This window comes from Rattus rattus, chromosome 4 (assembly GCF_011064425.1).
Source record: "Rattus rattus isolate New Zealand chromosome 4, Rrattus_CSIRO_v1, whole genome shotgun sequence".
In the NCBI taxonomy this organism is placed as follows: domain Eukaryota; kingdom Metazoa; phylum Chordata; class Mammalia; order Rodentia; family Muridae; genus Rattus; species Rattus rattus.
Genome location: NC_046157.1, coordinates 20,782,158 through 20,807,381, shown reverse-complemented (window position 1 = coordinate 20,807,381; position 25,224 = coordinate 20,782,158). Strand labels below are relative to the sequence as shown.

The 25,224-nt window shown below is 38.1% G+C and overlaps 1 protein-coding gene across 1 annotated transcript in view; it reads right to left on the bottom strand.

Moving 5' to 3' along the window:
* Kpna1 (karyopherin subunit alpha 1) overlaps window positions 1-25,224 on the bottom strand; it is a 257,120-nt gene that overhangs the window by 205,320 nt on the left and 26,576 nt on the right. The window contains 11 exon segments of the mRNA XM_032900169.1: window positions 5,794-5,921; window positions 7,860-8,005; window positions 13,332-13,373; window positions 13,376-13,407; window positions 14,327-14,378; window positions 14,381-14,486; window positions 15,188-15,213; window positions 15,216-15,274; window positions 15,590-15,687; window positions 16,407-16,538; window positions 22,483-22,577. Of these exon segments, the coding sequence (XP_032756060.1) occupies window positions 5,794-5,921; window positions 7,860-8,005; window positions 13,332-13,373; window positions 13,376-13,407; window positions 14,327-14,378; window positions 14,381-14,486; window positions 15,188-15,213; window positions 15,216-15,274; window positions 15,590-15,687; window positions 16,407-16,538; window positions 22,483-22,577 (916 nt within the window).

Sequence of the window (25,224 nt, the reverse complement as noted above, 5' to 3'; positions counted from 1 at the left end):
CATGCAACAAATTTTTCAAAGTAAATCAGGTCATGTAAGTTGGCTTAAATAACATCATGATGAGGTATAGAAACTCTGAATATTCCTTACATTCAGTAGGATTTACCAGAGATGTGCAACAGCTTGTCAGGGCAACTTCAGATAATAGCTTTTATCTATTTTGGGGTTATGATGAATTCTAGAAGAGTAGTCTAAAAGATTTCAAAAGGGTATGCTCTGAAACAGACTTGAGCAACTTTCCTTCAGAATTCATTTGAATAGGTATCATTAAAAAAAAAAAAAAAAAGAAAAGAAAAGACTCCTCTCTGATAGTGTGTCCCAACATTGAGCCAAGATGGCCAACTAGCACCGAGAAGTCACTTTGAACTCATTTGCAGTTCTCTTGGCAATCATCCTTTTTATCTTGTTTCTTCCCCTTCTAGTCCAAGCACAAATGTGGGTGAGTGAGCACAGAACTGGAAGCGCCATTTGCAGGTACATTACAGTCATCATTAAATAAGCAGGAGTGGGCATGTTCTTCCTAGGTAGGGGAGGTAGGGTCGCAGGAGATGAAATAAACCAGGGGATACCGAGGTTATTCGATCACTGCCCTTTTAGTCTAGAGGTCACACTGAGGAGACTAGTATGCTCTTAAAGATAAGGACGCTGCACTGCAAGAGCATGTATGCAGCATGACTACATCAGAATCGAGCTGCACTCAACAAAGGGAAAAAAATCCCTAAGTAACATTTAAATACGTGTTATCTGCCAGTCACAAAGAGGAAAAGCACCTAGGGTGAACTCCAATTTACCAGGACCTTGATCAGGACCACAAAGCCTGAGTATCTTTTGTAATGCAGAAACACAGCCTTTAGTTACACTGGTTTAAAGAAAGTGATGGGTTTTGTGTTCTTCTTACAATTTAATTGAATTTTAGAACATGGTTTCACTTAAGGACTATTAGCCTTCATACCAGCATTAAAACTGAACCACTTCCAAATCCTAAGAAACAAAACCAAAGAGAAGCAAAAGCCATACAAACTAATATATGCTTCTCTCCTTCCTGCTTTAAGGAAATCTGCCAAGCCAGGATCACATTTAAAAGTCAAAGTGTTAATTCTTCAGCATTCCTGACAACTAGAAGCACATTCACTGAAGGCTGAAGGTGAGGGATTGGATGGTTTAACTTTAATATCTGAAGAAAATGACTCCATTAGAGGAAAGAAAACCATCCCATTTCAATAAGGATTAATGCGAATGTGGCTAGAAAAAGCCACCAGGTACTCCAAGGGTTGATTCACTGTGGAAGAACTCAGAAGAGTACTTTGACGATACACAAGTCTAAATATCTCCTTGTCCAAGAAGTTGCAAAATTCAAGATAAAGGTTTAGTTTTATCTTTTAATGTCATTTTCCCACTTTACGGAATGAGGAAGAGTCCTCTTTTTCCCCACAAAAAAAGGGAGCCACATTAGTATGTGTACATTCCCATGACTCTAATGTAAGTGCGGATCTCAAAGCTTAGGATTTTTTCCATAAGAGAGGGGCTGCCTGGTCACCCTTGTAATAAAAGGGTGTTCACCACAGAGAGCCAGAGAGGTTTTTCCAGATGTGTGTGTAGAGACAGGTGCGCAAGGCAAGCAAATGAGGCGCAAACAGTATTATGGAAAAACATTTGAGAAATTAGCTCCAGGAGGACTGGGCTCCACAAAGAGGACTTGATGGGTAGCCTGGTCTGGACACAGAACAAGAAAGCAGAGGGTTGCTTCAGACAGAACCTTCCATGGGAGCCCCACACCGCTGGAAGATGTACTGCTGGCTAAGGTCCAACCTGGGGTGCGATACTGCTGTCCTCGTCCTCCGTCCCCAAAGTAATGCCTCCAATAAGATCAAAAAGCCTTCTGACAGATCTCCTGGTTTCATGACTCTGTAGAACTCCAATTTTATCCAGACCTAAAATGAAGAATAAAAAAAGAATCTTTCTTGAAAAAAACTACATTCAGATTTATTTATTTATTTAACTACATTCTTAACAACCTACAGATGGTTGTGTGAGCCTACATTTTTGACTCAGGACCTAAGAGCCATTCTAACTACATAAATATATTACATAATCATATAGAAATGATTGTTATTATTACATCTGAAAGTAATATTAAATTAACATTTTAAATTAAATGCACATAGTAGCAGTTTTCTGGCCTATGAAGCAAAATTTCTCTTACATTGTCACTGTGTCACCCAGTGTTCCTGTGTTCTTGCTTTTTATCTGACTATTGTTCATTTTCCTCATACACAGCTAAAAAGCTGCCCAAAGTCTTACTTACCATATGCTTCCTCAATCAAAGCACAGTAAGGGTTAATTCCTGAGCCATTCTTTGGCTTCAGTTCCCAAAGCCTCAGGGATGTTTTCTAAGCCATTTAGGGCAACCTGTACAATTTTGCATCCATGACAGTGGGATCCACAAGAGGGTTTGATACAACCCAGTTCTACTAGGTACCTGAATCAATAAAAAAGGACAATTTAGTGGGTACAAACTATTCAACTGTTAGATTTTTATTGAACTGTGAGGCATCTTCAAGCCTGCTGTACAAATAAAATATTTGTCAACTATGGAACTTTGGGAGGACTTTGTTTAGCTCACACATCTTGACTACAGTCCATTATTGAGGGAAACCTCTACAGTCTGCAGAACCACTAAGCCATCTCTTCAGCCTCAACCAGTACAAAAAGCTTGATAAGTTAGTTATTATTTCTACATGTAGGCACATTTCTCCAAATACACACTGTGTGAGCTTAAGAGAAAAAGGAAACCAATGAAGGACTCCACAGCTGTTATCTTTTAACTCTAGCAGGACTTACAATGCAATGCAGACTAAGCATAAAGATATCAGACACAGACCTCGTATCACATGCACAGCAGATATTCACACCTCCCCATCATTCCACTCTCTCAAGTTGTATATGGAGAAAACAGATAACTGATGGAGCTGAAACCCAAATACATGGAGTGTTACTGTGGAACTTCGTAGCTAGTCTTTACAACCTTTCTACACTGCTTTAAACTTAAATACATAAATAGATTTCTAGAAGGAAGAGAGAACACAGAAAATTAATATTACAACTATTACAATAGTATATATACATATGGGTATATATAGTATAGTATAGTATATATAAAAGATAAATCACTCTAATGACATGAGATTAAGAAAATAATCAAGGGGGGGATGTTTGCCCGAAACCAGGAAAGGGAATAACACTTTCGGGAAATGTATATAAGAAATACTCAAGTTAATAATAAAAAAAAAAAAAAAAGAAAAAGAATCAAAATCCATCTTATCAATTTAAAAAAGAAAACATCTCACAATAAACTAGGATAGAGGAAATATGATAAGAGCCTTAACAAGAAAGTTAACGTAGCATCATATTTAAAACAAAAACAAAGAAGCAGCAAGGATATTCTCTAACTGTCCTTATTGCACTACATGCAAACCTAAGCAATATTTTAGAAAAGGATTTAAAAAGGAGTATAGAAAGGAATGGAAGAAAAGTCTTCTATTATTGTCTATACAGGTTAGGAAACACACACACGGGGGGGGGGGGGATGTTGTGTGAACACAAAAAGGGCATTCTAGGCTATCATCAGCTAGGCACTGGCCAGGGGCCTCGGTCATGAGTTAAGGGTCAGATAGCAAACTCTTGGCTCTGAGTTAATTACTAGTGTATTTACAAGATATTTTATTTAGAAATAGCTGAGAGTAGTTAACAGACAACAGTCCAGTTTACTTTACATCGTTTTCAAAAATGTCAGAAATGCACAGAATAGCACATTTAATGTGACTTATTCATTTGTTGTTGAGACATATCTGCTCCTAACAACTCCCCATTCATGGATTCAGAGACACTGAACATCCCTACCTCCAGGTGAGGTGGTACACTGTGTAAGTAGCCACTGGGCAGAAATTGCCTATTTCTTCTACAGACCTGTCGTGGTTCATGAGAGGACACAGTTACAGGACAGGACAGCTTAGTTCTGCCGAGATAGAAGAAGCTAGCCATAGTATTTCCTGTTTCAAAGGTCTGTTAGATGATCTGAGCCAGAAGGCCGCAGACTGGTGCTCCGACTTCCTGACACACTGGGGCTGTATAGGTAGGCAGCTGCCTCTACAACTTGTCTCAGCTCTGGAAGTTGTGCTAGGCTTCCTATATTTTCAGATAATATTGGTTATTCTTGGATTTCTGACAGGGTGGAAGACTAATTATAATCTCATAGTCAACCCAGGCTATTTAATATTTAACACTGAGAGAACATATTTGAGGATAGTTTTCAGATAGTATACAAACTAAACCAGAACATGACAGATACGAAATTATAAGCCTTTTTTAAGTTAGGATAGATAACAGCGTGTTCTACTTAGTTGACAAAAATGATAAAATGGGTGTTAGGTGTATTTTTTACTTTATAAATTACAGAAACGGTAATAGTTATACTCAGTTTATATTTGAGAGAAAAGGGTTTCTTGTTTTGTTTTAGTTTTTTTTAAATTGGACAGAAAAGGTAGTTTTGGCAGAGCCTTCCCATAATGAATAAAGATTTCAAGGGAGCAATCACTGGGCAAGAAGGTGGACTTCTGTGTTGGGAAAGGGGAGGCAGGAGGAAGGAACTTCCTTTTCGATGGGAGAGAGCATGGAGACACAATATAAGTAACCAAAGGCTGTCAGTTTAAGTGGTGGATCCACCGGGATTTACCACCAGAAGATTTATAACATAGAATAGCTTTCGGGCTGGAGAGATGGTTCCGTGGTTAAGAGCACTGACTGCTCTTCCTAAGGTCCTGAGTTCAATTCCCAACAACACATGGTGGCTCAACCACATGTAATGGGATCTGATGCCCTCTTCTGGTGTGTCTGAGACAGTGACAGTGTACTCACATACGTAAAGAATAGCTTACAAAATTAGGATACTAGGTTCTGCGTCCAGCAATTGTGTTACCTGTTGATTCTAAACTAAGATTGTGTGGTGCTTTCCTTCACGCAGTAACTCAACTGGGTTCCAGAGAAAGTACAGGGCAGAGCTGTGGTGGGCGAGTGTGCACCCCAGCCAGCCACATGAATTTGGAAGTGCAGTGCAGCATGGCAGCAGTTGGCCATGGGAACTTCTTAGGCCAGGTAGAGAGAGTCAGAGCCAATGTGGGTGCGACAGGCCACGGCTAAAAGGAAAGAATGTGGTCTCAGCTCGTCCGTCTTGGCCTGTCTGCTGGGATGGGCTGCCTTATTTATAGTTCACACAACAGAGATGCGTCACACACACAGACTGGGGGTGGGGGGGAGGGAGGGGGAAAATAAGTCTTTTTTAAAAACCTGAGAAGAGAGAGAAACAAGTATTGAAAACTAAATATAAGGGTTGCACAGATGGCTCAGAAGTACACTTGCTACTCTAGGACCTGAGTTCAGTCTCCATCACCCATACCAAGCAGCTCACAACCACGTGTAACTTCAATTTATCTAGTCTTGCAGGCACTTGCATTTACATGAACACACACACACACACACACACACACACACACACACACACACACACACACATATCACTCATACATGAATAACTAGAATTGTAAAAATAAATCTTAAAGACTAAATGTACTTCTGAGTCTAATCATAACACTGATAATTTCCCAAAGTGCCAGACTTAAGCATTCAGTCAAGAAATTCCTTTCTTAGTGACCAAGGTTTTAGGTTATATATTGGGGATGGACAGAGGTTAAACCTGTTTTCCTTTAATTTGCAAGATGCTACCTAGGTAGTGCTTACTTGATCTGCTCGGCTGATCCTCCAGAAGTTGCATTTGTGATGGCCCAAGCAGCTTCCTTTCTCGTCCGGAACTCTGCTGTTTGCAATATACTGATGAGAGCTGGGAACATGTTAGCGTCTATCACAGTCTGAAATTGAAGGAAAAGTTAAAAGAATAGGAAGTTACATGAATTATAAAAATATTACTAATTGTCATTATAACTTGTTTTCTTTTTGTTTTGTCTTTTGAGACCAAAACCAGCTCCGACGACCTGGAGCATGCTAAGTAGACAAAGCTAGCCAACAATTTACAGTTCTAACTGCCTCTGCTTCCTGAGTGCTGGGATTAAAGGCACACCTTTTGAACTAACTTGACGACTCTGTGTGTGTGTGTGTGTGTGTGTGTGTGTGTGTGTGTGTGTGTGTGTGTGTGTGTGTGTGTGAGAGAGAGAGAGAGAGAGAGAGAGAGAGAGAGAGAGAGAGCGAGCAAGACAGACACCTGGCACTGACTCCCCCCTTCCACCATGGCTCTGAGGATGGCAGCCGGGCCTTTAGGCTCGCTCACTCAGCACCTGTTCTTCCTGCTGAGGCTTCCCTCACACAGCCGACTGTCATCTTAGGAGGCTCATACTTATACCACAGGTAATACCCTCATGGAGTCTGTGGTCAGAAGAGATGGCAGTACATAAATTCTCACTGTACAAGACTGGCAGTGAGTTCTAATTCCTAGAAGCCACTAGAAATATCAGATGTGGTAGCACGCTCAAAATGACGGTCATAGAATTGCCTACCTGTGTATGACACACACACAATAAACAAATAAAGGTGAAATATATTTATTTACCTGGGCTAGGAAATGTTAAGACAAGCCTTTAATTGCATACTAGAGAGGGAGAACAGAGCCTATTCTTTTGAGTTTGATGCTAATGTGGTCTACATAGTGAGTTTCGGATCAGCCATGGCTACACAGAGACCCTGTCTCAAAATAATAATAGTATTTCTTTTTTTTTAAAGATTTATTTATTTATTATATATAAGTACACTGTAGCTGTCTTCAGACACACCAGAAGAGGGCAGGAGATCTCATTACAGATGGTTGTGAGCCACGATGAGGTTGCTGGGAATTGAACTCAGGACCTCTGGAAGAGCAGTCAGTGCTCTTAACCACTGAGCCATCTCTCCAGCCCATAGTATTTCTTTTTAATGGCATATTTTACTCAATTCCAGTTACATATTATCACTAGTCTTCCTAATATACTTTCTTCATGCTTGAAATGGCCCAGAAACCTAATATAGGCTTTATAATTTCTTCTATCAAAAAATAAAAACTCTGCAAAACAGACATATTTAAAAGAAAGAAAATAGACCTCCTGGGCCTAGTGGTATTCACCTTTAATCCTGACACTCAGGAAGTAAAGGCAAACAGATCTCCGGGAGTATGGGAGCAGCATGGTCTGAACAGTAAGATTCAGGCCAGCTAGGGTTATAAAAGGCCATTAATAGTCAATAAAAACTTTAAATCAACCTAACACATGGGTTCACTGGAAAATATAATTTAGTAAGAAGTAAAGCCAATCTATAGCATATAGTTAGTTCATCAAAACATTTTGAAAACATAAATACTTTTTTGGATCTTCCATAAATCACTAAACTTTAAAATTAAAGACAAAATGTATGGCTAAGCAAAAATATCAAAAGACTATCATCAGGATACAGAAAAATCAGACTGAAAAAGTAACACTGGAGGTTGACAGTTCTACAGGAAATGCTTACAGTCTGTATACTAAAGGCTGACCAAAACAATTTTACTTATAATTAAAGATTTTTAAAAAAAAGAGGCTGGAGAGATGGCTCAGCTGTTTACTACTCTTTCATAGGATCTAAGTTCAGTTTCTAGCACCCACAGAGGCTTAAAACTGCCTGTAATTCCAGTTTTGGGAGATGCAATCCCACTTCTGGTCTAACAGCATCACATGCACATGATGCACATCACGTTAAGGCAGGCACATACACACATAAAAGTAAATAGAATATCTTGACAATGCACCTTTCATACAGGGAGAGAAGGGCGGGTACGACAGCATTACCTGGATCTGTGCCCTATTTCCAGCAGTAATATTAGAGATTGTCCAACATGCTTCTTTTTTGATAGATTCCTTTGGGCTACTCAGCAGATGCAATAAACTCTGAAGAGCTGAGCAATTCAAAATTACCTAAAAGGGAAAAAAAGAGTCTTAAGTTTTAATTATGGCATCGTTCTCAATATATCATTTGGTTTTGGATTTTTGTTGTATTTTTTGTTTCTTGAGACAGGGTCCTATGTAGCAGAGTGGCCTCAAACTCAATGCCTAATGTAAGAGGATCTTGAAATCCCAGATCTTCCAGTATCTACTTCCCCAGGAGTTAATAAGTACATCTTTAATTCAACAAACTCATTTTAAGACACATGTAGGAGGGGAGAAACCCTCCTCTAAAATTTTAAAAGGTAACTCTATATACATAAAGTATCTTTAACTTGCATTTACTCATGTATGTATACAGACTTGAGTGAACCACAGTACATATGAAAATCAGAGAAAAGTTTGAAGCAGTTGATTCTCTCCTTCCATCATGGGTCCTAGGAATCACGTTCAGGTCAGTAGGCTTGGTGGCCTTTATCATTTGAGCCAAATTACCAACCCAATAAAAAAAATCAGTACTAGCCTGAAATACATTCTAAGATTATTAAACTGGTTTCACTATACATTCACAACCACCAGGACATTGTGGTGGAACACACAACAGTAATCAAGCACTTGGGAGAGTAAACATAGGAAGATCTTGAATTTGAGGATAGCACTTGATCATTATAGTCAACTGGCTCTCCAAGAAATAAGCAAAAACTAAAAAAGAAATAAAACAAAATACAATACATCCTAATGATGTATTTAAAACTCTAAGAGGCACTAAAAGAGAGAATCAACAGTTAGAGTACTTATTTGCTCTTGCAGAAGGACCAGCCTCAATTGTGGTTTATAACCAAGCTGGAATCCAATTCAGAGGATCTTATGCTTTCCTTTCTGGTCCTCAGAGGAACCAAGCTTACATATAGTACACATACATATGTGCACACAAAGCACACAAAATAGAATGAATTAAGTCTTTTCTAAAACAACTAAAAAATAGGGGCCAGGTGTGTTGACACATACTATTAATCCTAGCACTTGGAAGACAGAGTTGGATTTCTACTGGGTTTAAATCCAGTATAGAGAGAATTATTATAATAGGGCCAGCCAGGTAAACATTGTAAAACACTGTCTCTACTGAAAAGAAAAGGGGTAGGGAAACTTTGCTGTAGGCCTTTGGTGCTAAATAATGACATTCTAACCCTTTGGGGCTGATTTTCTAGAGGTTGAAGAGGGTTTGACCTCTGGAATCTTTCTACCTTATACTCAATAATCCAATACAAACTGAAGTCTACAGGATACTAAGAGTTAAAAACCAAAGCAAACCTAAATAAAAACCCAATACCTTAAAACAGCTTTCAAAAACAAAGGAATCAGATTATATCAGAAACTAAAATACAGATAAAATCATTAAAATGGTAGGTAGGTGAAGAGTTCAAGAATCCATCACTGTACAACTGAATAGGCTCTATTCCAGAAAGAGGCAAGTATTTATAAAGAAATAGAAAATAACTGGTAATTTAATGGTTTACTTACTACACAAGTAAAAATAAGCCCAAATGGATGGAACACATTCTTTTTAAAAAAATAAAAAAAACCCTCGCACAAAATCGCCAGGGAAAACAAAAACAAAACATGACGTTTTCAAGCCGGTCTGGAGGTGCAAAAAGCCTTTTCAGACACACAGACATTAAAATGACAGGCAAAAAAAATTAATATTCATCTAAGAAAAACTGCTACATGTCAAAAATCCTAAAATTAAAATGTACAACATATCAGATGAAAACTATTTTGTAACATGGACTGGCAATATGGTCCAGAGAGTAAGTGTATTTGCTGGCAATCGGCCCGATGACCTGAATTCAGTCTCAATGACCCATATAGTAGGAAAAAAACAGACTCTCATTACGTTCTCCTCTCACTACCATGTGACATATACAGATATCACACCAACACATGCACACAGAAACATAAAACAGATGCAAAAAAAAGTACAACAAATAATTTATCATAGTTAAATAAATTAAAAAGAAAAACCTAAAATAGAAAATTTCTTCACTAATATGAATAAAAGTTAAAACAAAGCCATGCATTTCCTATTCAATGTATCAACTAAAACAATAAAACTTACAGCTGAAAGTGTCTTTCATTTACAAAAAGAAAAGAATCTAATAGTAGTGGTGTGTAGGATGATGTCATTACACGGCAAGGCAGATCCAGCCTATTGCTGGATGAGAAGGACGGGCTGGTGGAGAAAAGTCTAGGAAGGAGAGAGGAGGAGAGAGGAGGAGGGGGGAGGGGGAGGAGGATGGGTGGGAGGGGAGGGGGAGGGGGGAGAGAGGAGATCAAGATGGAGTCTACCATGGAGGATGGTTCAGATTTAGGTGAATTAGATGGATTTTATCTTGTCTAGGTAGATGGTTTAAAAAAAAAAAAAAAGAATACATGGTGAAGAGAATTCTAGAAAAACGTCATGGGAGGGGTCTTGGGTCACACAGAACTTCTTAAATGAAGAGGGACAACACTGCACAAAATAGCTAAAAATGGGCGTGGAGGAGACATGGGCCACCAGAAAGCACCCTAAGAACAAAAGCAGTGACTAGGAGTAAGGCTATTATAAAGTTTGTACTCCCAAAATAAATAGGCCCCAAAAAGAGGATGAAACTAAAATCTAAGTTAGGAATTTTGTGAGGTTCTTTAAAAGACACTAAACAAACTGTATCTAAGGAAAAATAACACTTTGTTCAAAAGGTCAGGAGGAGACCCTTAGCTGTTCTTATAGGTGCCATATAGCTGTTTTCTCATGAAGCTGTCTGTCTGAGACTGATGTAGTGGAACTCAGCTCAGGAAGAGACTCTGTCCTGGTTTATGTATGTATATATGTCTGAAATTTTCACTTCCAATGATTCAAGCTTCTTGAATGTCAATGATACAGAAGCAAGGCACCTATGTTCTTGTAAGTAACCCCAATAACCCTACTGCTTCACTAAACCTGAAAGAATCCTTTTTTTGGTCTATTTTTGTCTTATCTATAGTGAGGATATGTTTCTATGTATTACCTGAGGGAAAAAAGACCATATAGGGAAAAAGAAACTTAGAGAAATAATGGTTTAGGATGAATAGGAAGGTAAATTAAGTAGACATGGTAAAAACAAACGAGAAAACCAAAACCTCCTAATACAGGCATTCTATCAACACCTCCCACATCCCCTCATAAAAAATAATAATAAAATAATAACAACAACAATTAAAAAACCTAAAATCTTACCACGTTGCCCTAGGCTGATTTAAAAGTCACAATTCTCCTGCTTCTGACATCCAAGTACTGGGAATAGAGGCATGCACAAACCCACCTAGCAATGTATACTTGAGTAATTTAAAGCTATGCCAGAGCCTATTGATTATAGAAGCACAGACATGAGTAAGGTTAACACAGTATTTCTAAAATTATACAACCTAGTGTGGTTTTAATATGAAATTTCCCTATAGCCTCATGTTTTTTAAATACTTGGTCTCTAGCAGGTAGCATTATTTTTAGAAGGCTGCAAAAACTCTGAAAATTGGAACTAGCTGGGGGAAGTAGTTTGCTGATTTTTGTGTTTGAGTATCGCACAAGTCTCTTCTGTTCTTCCATCACTTCCCAGCAGACAGACACGGAAAGCTCCTCTGCTACACTTTCATAATGTTCTGCTTGGTAACAGGACCCAAGCAGAGAGCCAATGACCACAAGCATAAGCCCTGAGCCATAAGCCCAAACCAAGTGTTTTACTCATTTCTTTTCTTTTTTTTTGAGACAGGGATTTTTTCTATGTAGTCTTCATGTCCCTAAACACTCCCTGTCTCCACCTCCCAGGTGCTGAGATTAAAACCTGTGTATCACCACATGTAACCTCAGGCTAAGAGAGTCAGGCAAAATACAACAACAAACAGCAAGAAAGAACATAGGTGCAACAGGAGACAGTGAAAATGTTTTTTTGTTGTGTGGGAACAAGGTGAACTCAGGACCTCATATATACTAGTCAAGCAATTTATGGCTGAGCTGTACAAACTTGTAGGGCTAAGCCCTACAAACTGCCCCCAACCTTAAGTAAAAAACATTAATATGGTTAAAAATCCAAGATATGGGCTTAGATTTATCAATGCATAAAGTCATTTTGCCACAAAAGTCTGGAAACCCTGACTGATCTCTAAAACTCATTTTAATGGAAAGAATAAAACCAACCACACAAAGATGTCCTCTGACATCATCACAAGGATGTCCACATAGGAGCTATGCCACATGTATGCACATGCACATTAGTACACAAAACAGAGTTTTAAAAAAATTCAGAATGTATAAAGACTGCATAAGTAAAAGACTCCTTTCCTTCCTATATTCCAACCAAGTTCTCTCTGAGATAATCAAAGTTATTAATTTCCTGTGAGATTTCCCAGAGAAATCTTATACACAATCAAATATATATTTCTTTTTCTTGTCTAAGACATGGAAACTGTGCAATGCAAGGATGAGCTTATTAGAATACCAATGAAAGAGCTAGGAGAGGCGAATGAGAAAGAGTAGAATCAAGCTAGTACTTGCATTACTGGCATGGCAACCGTTAAAGCCAAATACTGAGACTGAAAACTAAAACAGATAAAGAGGGGAAATGAGTTCCTTGCAGATGGAATAAACTCAAATTAAAAGCACTATAACTATGACATGAGAACACAAATCTAATTTCCTTTTTTAGAGATTAGAAAATTGAAGTTGAAGCTGATTGATACAGCTGAAACCTAGCTCTCAACCCCAGCCCATGCACATAAGGGTTGATGACCGAAGTTATAGAATGCAGGAATGAGGCCAAAGAGCTGCCCTTAATGCCGCAAACAAAATGAGAACAAAGAATAGGAGCTTATTAACAAGAAATAGAGATAAAGAACTAAAAAGTATCCATTATCATGGAAGTCTAGGAAAGATAATTTTTAAGACAATCACTCAATTCATTAGAGGCACCTGGAATAAAAATAAATTACTAAAACAATTCACTGTGGACAACATGTCTTGTTATTAATGTAGAATGGACTTTGAGAACTATGAGGAAAGAGTTTTTCTTACAGAAGACTTAGCATAAAACAAAGGAGGGCACTACCAGAAAGTACACTACTAGAAAGCCCATTTGGTGCTTCTTTAAGACCCACTACAAATGAAAAGCAGAGAGAAACTGACAGGAAAATGTTTCATGGGAACCTACAATTGCTACAAATCACAGAATGACAGAGAGATACTGAAGATACTGAGAATATTAACACCATTAATTAGTATGCTTAATAATACAGAATTCAATATAACAGAACTGTGCTCGTGGGGAAGTTTAATGGACTCCACGTTAGAGAAATGTTATCACTTGTTCATACTCTGTGTCTGAATGTCATCCCCTGTAACAATGTTTACAGCCCAAGAAAGGAGGAAACCACTTTATAATCATTGTGCCTACAACCATGGAAAAAAAAAAAAAAAAAAAAAACCAGAAACAATAGTTCTATCAAAATCTTTCTTTGAGATGAAATTTTCAAAATAAGGACACTTTGGATCAAGGGATTTTAGGCGGGAAGGCACTTATGATTAGTAACAGAATTGACCATTACTCAAAAAGCAATCATTCCTTATTTTAAAGAAAATTCTTTCCTAGTAATCTTTCCCAGGTACTTCAGCCTGAACTCCACACTTTTATTCTTTGCTATAGGGCCTCTCCTCTTTACGTGTGGTCTCCTGGGCTGCTAAGGTGATGGGGAGGCATAGGCAACATTTATACACTGTTCCTATTTCTGAAATGCTATGTCTAAGGGTTCAGCTAACTTCAAAACCCAAGTGAAACTCACATCTCAAATCCTTTTTTCTGTTTCCACTAAACTACAAGGCTGCCTCAATGGCCAAAATGTTTCCCAAAGTTGCTGTATGTCTGTCAGGACGGACATTGAGGAGAGATTCCAAGGTAAACTTGTAACATGTAACTTTCCTCCAAGACCCTATTGTCCTGCTTCACATTTAAGATCTAATGACTAAGATGACGCAGGTTGTAAACTTAGTAACTACAGGACAAATGCTTCTCAGATTTTTTTACTTCTTTGGACCCTAGTAGCACCATGCTGCCTTTAACTTGTAACAATACTACACTGCTGATCTACAATTAGTCTGGGATTAGCTATAACACACAAAACTGTTTTGTACACCAATTAATTTCATGCTGCTTATAACTTTACTGTTTCAACATCATATTGTGGCTACATTTTCTTCTAATGATTGAATAAAGATTCCAAAAGATTAAAGTCCACTTCTAAGACTTTGAATCATGGCAACAGGAAGGAAGACAACTAGGAGTGCTCAGACACTTCCTTAAAGATCATCTTACATCAGAAGCTCCACAAGTCTCCTGCATACTCCTGCAACCATGACTGCTTGATTTTATCATTGGGTCCATCTGCAGGTATGAGGGGCCCATAAGCATCAGTTAGTACATCAGTGTCACTGACAAACAGCAACCAAGAAAGGACATTCATAGTAGGAGAAACCTGTTTTAAAAAAAAAAAAAAAAAAAAAAGATGATTACAACTGCTGGAGGAGATAAGACTCTCAAGGAGCTTACTAGATAGATGCTGGGTGAGTTACACTTCTAGTTAGGAACCATCAAGTCTCTTGAAGGACATTTCTATCTCTGGCAATGTGGCCAATAGGTATTCAGTTTACTAAACTGAGGTAGTCAGAACACAAGAAAACTGATTTCAAGAAGAAAACTTTTATGCATTTTTCCTTAATACACACTTCCAACAAAGAGGTAAAGGAACTTCCACAAACACTACTGCTGAGAACTTCTGTTGCAGAACTTTGTTATCCACAAAAACTGCTACAGCCCTAAAAGTAACATAGAGCTTCATCCCAGCACTGAGAAACTACACTAAATTAAAACGAAAACAAACTACCAAAAGCATTTTCTCTACAAACCAGTACATTTTCTAACACTCTAAATAATTTTATCAAAAATTGTCCTAGCCAAGTGGTGATGGTTCATGTCAACCCAACACTCGGGAAGCAAAGGAGGCAGTCCTCTGTGAGTTCAAGGACAGCCTTGACTCCAAGTTCTGGGACAGCCAAAGCTACAAGAGAAACCCTATCTTGAAAAAAACAAACACAAAGCAAAACAAAATCCTTTCTGTAAAACATTAATATTTAAGAGCAGTTTTCCCTAACAATTTCCCACAAGCGTAGTATTTACCTTAGCAAATTCTGGAGGTGGACTCTTCCTCTACATAGATTAGATAAAGCCCACACTGCATTCCGAGTCATGGTCAAAGCTGTTTTGCTTTGAAAAAAATAACCTACAAGTATAATGGTTCCATGGTAAGTTCTAAGATACTAATTCTCTAGAAAGGAATTAATACTACTGATAAAGGATTCTCTAACTTTTCCAGAACAAAAAGATTCATTTCTTTCCTACATTACTCACTCTTTGAAGATAAACTTCAGTAATTTTTATTCACTATTTCAGAATTTCAGTAAGAGACATCACCCTAACAATTTAACAAGATACTGGAAATCAAAATAACACTAGGAAATCCAAAATGATGTCCCAAGATATAATACTTCTCATATCAAAAAAAGAAAAAAGGAAGAAGACGACACTTACTGCAGCAGAGGGGGAAGGATATTGCAGTCTAAGACATAGTCCCTGCACATGGTGCTATCTCCAGCAATGTTGCCAAGAGCCCAGACTGCCTGTGAAGTAAAGTTGTATACTTTCATTCCTCACAATTCTTTAAAAGACATGCCAGCATACCACAGTAACATTTTACAAAATCAGTAATAGTTCACCAACATTTTATATAAAGACTATTATTAACTCTTAAAACCACTCATCAGGGAGTCAAAGCAGTTCCAGGATTAGAGTTAGAAAATATGTGACTATGTGGAAAAGCAAAAGGAAATGTTCCACTAAAGTGAAAGCTACAAGTAAGAAAACTTTTCCCAGAGCTGGGAATTGAATTCAGGACTTCACACAATTGCTGGCACTGAACAATTGCCCCACTACTGATAATTATTTTTATAGGATCCCATCCTCCCTCATAAGTAATATTTTATAGTCCTCTGCATAGAACAAGGATTTAAATGGCTTACTTGGTAGATTAAAAATGTACTTAAGGTTGCTTTTAATAGAAAACTCTTAAGCACATAACCAAAATAAAAATATAGAGGTGTTTATTAAACTTGTGAAAGTTTAATAACAATGGTCTCACAGGTGTACATGCCATTGTACATTTTATTTTAAAAAGAAGACAACTAAAAGTTGCAAGAATGCCATGGTTGAAAGGGAAATACTAGAGGATTTTTTCCTATTTAAACAAGCTATGACTCACTGTGATGGAGTAATCTAAATGAAGCTGGGTGTGGCTGTGAGAATGTGAGCTCTCTTATCTGTGTGACTGCTGAGACCTTACCTGCTCCTGGACATCTTCAAACTCTGAGCTAAGCAACTCGATGAAGATAGGCACGGCTCCTGCCTGAATCACAATCCGGGTCTGAAGAGAGTTTCCTGAAGCAATATTTGTCAGGACCCAAGCTGATTCAAACTGCAAAGACAAAGGTAAGTTCCATTACCTTATTAAAATTTAGAAGGTTATTTACATAAAGCAATACAGTATTTTGTACATAAAATAAAAGTCTGGAGTCAGATTGGGACTATTATTGGCATATTGTAAATAACATGTTCATTTAAAATAATTTCCAGAATACCTCAGTCTATGAAAGGAATATTTAAAGGTATCTATAATTTCAGACCAAAGTATAATTACCATGAAACCACAGGGAAAAAAATGTGTTTCATAAGTTTATATGGAATGATCTCTAATGAAAGGAACAAAATGACAAATAATATACTTCAATACAGTTAAAATACCATTTCATTAAAGGGTTAAAAGGGAATAAACACAATAATATACATATTGTACACATAATCTCTAGACAGTCACAAGAAACCATCATAAGCTTACACAGACAGGCCTAGATGATTGGGAAATGGCCTGGAGCTCTCTATGTAGACCACACTGGCCTTGAAATCAAGAGGTCTGCCTGCATCTGCCTCCCAAGTGTCAGGATTAAAAACAAGTGCCACTATATCCAGCAGCTAAAGGTAAGTTTCTTACAAGAAAAAAGAAAAAGAGGAGGAGGAGGAAGATGAAGAGGTGGTGGCAAAGTTGAACAGAGTAAAAGTCAGCCTAATATTATAGCATTGGTAAGGAGAAATGAACTTATGGCCAACAATTACAGCTATTACCAATTTCAGAGATTCTTAATTTTCTCTTTAGCCTAACATTAAGAAATCCAAAAGTAATTCAATCAAGACTACTGAATTTTGGGGTTAGGGATTTAGCTCAGTGGTAGAGCGCTTGCCTGGCAAGCGCAAGGCCCTGGGTTCGGGTCCCCAGCTGGGAGGACGGACGACAAAAAACCTCCTGAATTTAGGTTATTTCCTTCTGCTGCCCTATTCTTTAATGAATAGTGTATGTAGTAGAAAAAAGGTCACGTTTCTATTTAGAGGTAAAATTGAGTGAAAAGTCAATTACATGTCATCAAAACATGCTTGTGAATATTTTCTAAGATTTTATTCCAGTGAAAAGGCAACTGTCACAGGGAAAATCAAACTGTCAAACGTTAGATGCAGCAGAACAAATCCATGGACTGACAGTAAAAATTTATAGCAGAAGAAACAAAAGATCAAGTGAGTTCTATGTCTATGTGTTCTTTTTCTTGTCCTTATGGGATACATCTATGTCACGATGATCTGATTTGGTCTATAGTTGGGAAAATGCCACCAGAACGTAAAGGGAAGTCAAAAAAACACCTATGAGCAGAAATGTTTATTAGTACTATATGATGTACATACATGAAACTACATCAATAAAGACTTTGTGGGTGGAAGTGTAAAAAAAAAAAATTAAAGCTGAAATATCATGGGGGAAAAGGGCACTTTATATATTTATCTCTAGTTAATTAATTGAAGAAATGTTCAAACTCTCTTCAATCTCTCTGAAGCATATACATAAATATTTCATTTGCTTTTAGTTCTACTACTAGGGAAAGTTCAAACAGCATATTACGTTATTTATCCTATAGAGGAGGGGCTGCCTAAATGTAGTGCAGGCAACTATTTAAAATTAATCGGTTAGAACACAAGTCAAATGATGCGAGAAAGCAGAATGTCTATCAGAAGGCAGACTCAAGTTCAAAAAAGAGGGCTGAGAGATGTTTCAGCAGATTTGGAGCACTGACTGCTCTTCCAGAGGTCCTGAGTTCAACTCCAGCAACCACATGGTGGCTCACAACCACCTGTAATGGGATCCAATGCCCCTTCTGGTGTGTCTGAAGAGTAACTGTATACTCACATGCATAAATAAATAAAATATTTTTTAAAAAGTCTAAAAATAATTTTACCAATTACTATAGAGTTCAAGTCAAAACAATTTGAAAACTCTGAGGAAAAGTGACCTGGAAAGAGTAGTTCTATCTGGATACTACAAATCCAAGAGAAAACCATTGCAGTCAGAGTTGGATGAAAAATCACACTAATACCCTGCTACCATAAAGAGCATGCTAAAGAGTTATCGGGGAAAAAAAAATCATTAACTGCTGCTTCACACTGCTGACTGATTTTAACATCAAAAGGTCTCTGGGAAAAATGAGAATCAAAAACATACCAGATAATTAAGACAGAAAGACAACTGCAATGATGATTAGGAAAATGGAAGAGTGATCCACACCTGAGCATGGATGATAAACAAGAGATATGCTTTTGAAAGAGCTTAATGTGCCATAGTTACACTTATATTCATTACATAATAATAATCATAATGGTAGCCATCTTCAAATGCAAAGGACATTCCAGAATGAAAGCTACAATGAGGTACAGCCATGTGTGTAAGAGAGATGAAATGAGAAAGACAAAATTCACTTCAGGAATGTAAGCCTGCTAATGTCAGTCACTATCAAATGTGTTTAACATGCAGGAATATTTTTTTTAAACTTGGATGTGAGCTACCTAGATGTTATTTCTTCATAGTCTGTACAATAAACTCCATTTCACTAAGACAGGAAGCTTTATTTTTAATATTTCAGCCTTAGATGCTAGATTAGAGACCAGAAAGAGATAGTAAAACAGGAAAGCTCAGAACTAATGGTGACTACAAATACATAAAGATATGATAGAAAGAAACAATAATAACTTAAGTAACTGTGTTAACTCAAGAGAACAGTAACCTGAAAAGTGAAAGGGAGAATCTAAAAATGTTATCACTAAGAGAAACACAAGATGAACAAAATCATCACAGTCTTAGCTTTCTGTTATCTTATACTAATATATTCTTAGCAGTCCAAAAACTGCAGCACAGAAACCAGCCTACTGTGTAGCTACAATTGCTCATAGATCATTGTCCACTGATATTTTACCCAGGAACCTGCTACATAAGAACTGACTGCTACAATTGCAATCTGTGTTCTTCAGGATTGAGGTTTTCTCTCTGTCCTCTTTCTGAGTCTCTACCTTCTGGTGCTCAGTTCCTTTAATAATAAGGAAAACGAGAGTCCAAAGCTGAAGTACTTCTGACCTCCTATCAAGTTTCCCACTCCAGGTTGAGGTACGCCTGGCTCCCTTTCTCCATTTGGATCAGGACTCTGTTGCTGGCCACTTTGCCGGTTCCACTCTGGTTCCTAGCAAATGCCAGGCTCACCTGGAGAGCAAGTGAAAAGAAAGGCTCACATCAGAAAAATAAACCCAGGTTATCAAACTCTGCAGAGAAGAGCACCTGAGGCATCTGAGCAACCGTCCAGGAAAGGTGGAGATCAGTGCAGATGGGAGGGGAAGAGGGTGAAGCTTACTGCAGTTTATCACACTAAGTTTCCAGAGGGGACACGAAAGCCAAGAAAGGGGGAAAACTAAGCCAACTTCATTCAATGTTACAACTTTCAGAGGAGTGCCATCTAATGTTTAGAAGCAGGAAGCAATTCTATCTAGATATTTTAATATGAGGTTGGGCAACACAGTGTCTCAGCACCGCAGAAGACAGTATAAAGATGCCGGGCCTGAACATCTCAGAGAGCAGACCAGTCTCGCACCAAAGGTCAGGGAGTCACTACGCTTGACCATACTCAGAAGCTAAGTAGCTGCCTAATTCCAAAATCTAGATTCTACCCAAATTCACCTCCAGTTTGAATGGCAAGAGAGTATCTGGGTAATGATGTCCAAACAAGAGGCATTTTAAGCACCCTTATTTGAGACACTCCACTAGTTTGAGTAGACAAAATGGTAGTGAGGTTCACTAAAGCTCAATTCTTTAGCTATGGGGTAAAAAAAAAAATTAAACTTGGCCCTGGGATTTATTATTGAACCATCCAGTTTCCTCTGTGCCACATACTACCAGTGTCTTTCTGAAAGAGAAATGGTAAAACCCCTATCCAAAGCGAGCTACTCCCATCTTCAAGAAAGCAGGCAGGCACACATACACCACCTTACATTTAGCACTCTCCCCTAGCCACAAGCTTTCCAGAACATGCCTATTTATTTGAAGCCATAGTAGAGCAAGTATGTCTCCCTGACATACACAAATCTCTTACTGCTTTAGAGGTGACGGGTGCTACCCAGCACTCACAGAGAAAGAATACTATGCTGTGCGTCACAAGCACAAGGAAAGTGGAGACAACAAGCACAACACTAGCCTCCTCACCTCTCAGGCTTAAGAGAGTTAAGGCAAAAATTTATAAAGTGGTCACTTGAGAGGAATCATTTTTCAGTATTTGATCCCAAGGGTAGAATCTAGAAATTTAGATAAAAGCAAATCAGAGCTTAAAGATGTTCACCTAAATTCTAACCAATTATGAGTCACAAAATGATTCAGGACTTTTTGTGTCAGCCAGGAAAGGGAACTGTATATGAACAAAGAATACTGCTTTAAAAAAGTACAGAAGAGGGGTTGGGAATTTAGCTCAGTGGTAGAGCACTTGCCTAGCAAAGCGCAAGGCCCTGGGTTCGGTCCCCAGCTCGAAAAAAAAAAAAAAAAAAAAAAAGTACAGAAGAATGGAAAAACAGGGAGATTTGTTTCTCAAGGTTTATCATTTTAAGCCTATTTTGTTAGTGTACTAGTAGGTCTCTATAATCATCTAATAAAAACTGCCGAACTGACAGTATAACTAGTACTGTTCAACTACACTCATTCCCAGAGACTTTAACAAAATGGCTCTCTTCCCTACCTCCCTTCCCACAAACCATTTCAAATGATAAACTGCAGTAAACGCCTCTTTGGGTCCCTCTGATTCTCTTGGCAGGTTGCTTAGGGGCTCAGGCTCTGTTCTCTGCAGTGTTGGTTGTCTGGATTTCCTTTTTTCTGAGAAAATCTCTCTTTCCTTGCTCTCAGTATAAACATGATTTTTCAACTGTCTGGTGATTCTGGACTTAAGTGGAGACCAGAATTATAATACAAGAGGCAGCAAGCAAAACAGAGTCTTAATTCAAATAAACACAGGGATTGGCAAAGGTCAAACTGGAGGAGAGAAACTGATGGGACAGGGAAGTACTCTACCTTTTCTGGATTTCTTCCTTCTCCTCTAGAAGAAATTCACCACTGTAATAAAGATGTAAAATAAAGAGAAAGATGGAGCAGAAAGAGAAAAAATATCAAGACAAAGCATTAAGACTCAAGAGTCATATGCAATGGCCTAGCCAATAAGGAGCCTGGGACATGGACTGCCACCATAAAATGCCTAAGTCTCGAGTAGACATTAACCTTACTATTGGCATTTATTTCTCCCATCTTGTGATCTACTTGTGAATTAACCAAACTTTATAGCTGTAGGATATCTCTAAAAGGTCTGAGCCCTTCTTTGGTGAGAACTTATAGGTTATAGGTATTTGTCAATAATTCAGATATTAAAGGAATTTCTACACATACCAAGGATGTGTAGCTACTGAACAATCAAAATAGTAGCAAAAGTTTAATTTATTCAGTAATAAAGTAGTATTTTTAGATTCCAGACACCCAAAGACTATGAGCTTGACAACTGACCCCTTATACTGTAAAATTTATTCAGTCATAAGGTGGTAAGTCTCTGTACAGTACACTATTAGAAGGTCAAACGTAAAGCAAAAAGTTCTCACGGTAAAGTTTCATTGTCAGATCTTTTGGTGTAGGAGGAGGCTAAGTTAAGACCTGGTCTGATTGCTAAGTTTCTGGCAATCTATGTTATATATACCTCTTGAGAGACACAAGTAGTGTTGGCCTCTTGTCTCTGTCTCTCTCAAAACTTTACATAGCTTGCATAGGCTCCTATTATGTAGACTCACTGCTAAAATTCAAGTAAGATACAAATTCTGTGAGTATGGACTAGAACTTACACAGTAACAAACTTATACAAGCAGTTTACAAGGTAGTTACCACCAATACCATTCTAAACAAACACGTCTTCATACAGATTAAAATAAGTAACTCAGAAAGTTTTCTAGAACAAACAAAATGAGAATATCCGCACCTGCAGTGTACAATTTTCTTTTCGTTTGAGGAACTCCACAAACCTGGCCACTACTCCTGGTGTGTTGATGACTTCATCAATAGGAGGATTAGGTTCTGTTTCCCCATAAAATAAAAATAAGAGATCTCAATATAATGACTTTATAGATCAAAGTTAGTCACAATACCCCTCTCTTCATTCCCAAGCCATCTCTCATTAAAATCTATCCCCCAAAAAAGGTTAAAATTGAGTTTGGTCACTTTAAAAGTAGTGTGGCTTGAAAGATATCATAAAAATATAAGCTTTAATCCTGAGAATAAAGGAAGGGAATAACTCTTTGGTTACTTTTTGCAGTACAAGGGAAATCTCTCATGTGTGCACCCTCAGAACTGGACCTTGTATGTTAAGCAACTAATTCTTATCACTGAAACATATCACCAGATCCCAAGAATTTTTAAAATTAATGCCTCTACTATTGTGATTCTCAACCTTTCTAATGCTGTGCTCCTTTAATACAGTTTCTCATGCTGTGATAAACCCTAACCAAAAAAATTATTTCATTGCTGCTTCATAAAACTGAAGTTTGCTACTGTCATAACTCGTAATGTAAATATCTGATATGCAATTCCTGTGAAAGAGGATCATTTCGATCTACAGGTTGAAAAACTTTGCTGTTTTAAGAAACTCAGAAAGCAGGGGAAATCCAACAGTCAACTATCATCAGTATTCTGATATACTTTACTCTGGTAAAGGTTTCAGTTTCTGCCTAGAGAATCGGGATTACAAGATTCTCAATGCACTTACAACAAGAAAGTGCCAGCAAGAATTCATTATCACTTTGATTTATGACAATGAGTATAAGTTGTCATTTAATAAATAATTCTTAGGTGAACAGACAGAAAATATCAGATAATCAGACCAATAACTTCAGATTTTTATGTGTATGTAGTAATGCCAGAAAAATACAGTTAGAACAATACTACCAGGGAAATCTTCCGCCAGCCTTATTGTAAAACAGTGTAAACCAGGCGTGGTGATCCACACGAATAATCCCAACACTCCAAAAGTGGAGGTGGGTGTGGAGTTTAGAGGATTCTCAGGGCGAGTTACAGGACAGCTGTAACTACACTGAGGCCCTGGTTTTGTTCTGACTAAAGACTTAAACAGTTTAATGCTGGTTTGGAAGCATGACCTTTGCTTGGTCCAACATTTTTATCAAACTTGGTAACACTGAAGATATACTAGTTAATATTCTGAATTACAGAAACATTGTATAAAAAATGAAGAATAGAATAAAAGCAACCTTTCAGAAGATTGGTTGTCAGTACAGAAAATACACCCCAGGCTTTGTGTGCATCGCAGGCAAGCAGTCTACATTAAGTTACTTCTATGGCCACAACAGCTGACTGTTTTTATTTATATTTTAAGATATGTTACCCAGGTTAGCTTTAAATTCTGAGATTCCCACCTTAACCTCCTAGAGTGGTAGGCAATTTCACAACCATCTTAACAAATACATATTTTTTGTAAATATTTTAAATTTACTTATTGTTTCCGTTTGTCTCTCTGTGTGGACCCATGTGACATGGCACACGTGTGGAGGTCAGAGAACAACCTACAGGAGTTGGTTCACACCATGAGGGTTCCAGAGATCAAACTCAGGCCATCAATCTTGGAGCCCAAAGTCTTTTATCAGCCTGATGGCCTGCCCACTGTAGTTGTTTAAAGGCTTTTTAAAAATTCTGTTGTGTTTATTGTCCTGATTAAACCGTCAACTAGACAGAACCTAGAATTATCTGGTAAGAGAGTTCAACTGAAACATTACCTACATCAGATTTACCTATTGGAGAGTGTCTTGACTGTTAATTGATATATGAGGACCCTGCCCACATTATATGCAGCACTTTTTTCTAGGAGGATGGTCCTGAACAGTCTGAAAAAGCAAGCTGAACCTAGGACTGACTGCTAGCCAGCAAGAGGATTCCTCATAGCACACCTGCTACACGTTTTAAAAATGATTTATTTATTATAAGTACACTGTAGCTGTCTTCAGACACACCAGAAGAGGGCATCAGATCCCATCACAGATGGTTGTGAGCCACCATGTGGTTGCTGGGATTTGAACTCAGGACCTCTGGAAGAGCAGTCAGTGCTCTTCACCACTGCGCCATCTCTCCAGCCCCAGCCCCAACCCCCCCCCTTTTTTTTTTTCAATTTTTTTTTTTTTTTCCCCAGAGCTGGGGACTGAACCAGGGCCTTGCGCTTGCTAGGCAAGCGCTCTACCACTGAGCTAAATCCCCAACCCCCCCTTTTTTTTTGCCATGAATTGTGTTCTTTGACATGAAATAGCAAAACAGGCCTGCCTTCAATTCCTCCCTTTACTTCCTTCTACAATAGACTGTAGGCTGCAGTGACTTGGTCCCCATAAGTACTGCACACATGATCACCTGCACCCAAGTTAATGACTATTTGAAAGGATTAGAAGGTATGCCCTTGCTAAAGAAAGTATAGTGTATCACTGAGGACAGGCTTTAGAATCATGAGGTTTAAAACACAGCATGAGTCCTCTTCCTCTCACTGGTTTGAGATGTGAGCTCTCAGCTGCTGCTCTAGTCTCCTGCTACACACCCCTCCCTCCCTCACCATGAATTCTAACCATCTGAACCTGTAAGACCCAAACAAACTCTTCCTTTCAAGTCTTAGCACAGCAATAAAAAAGTAACTAAATCAAATAAGCCCTTTGTCCCTAAGTTGCTTTTGACC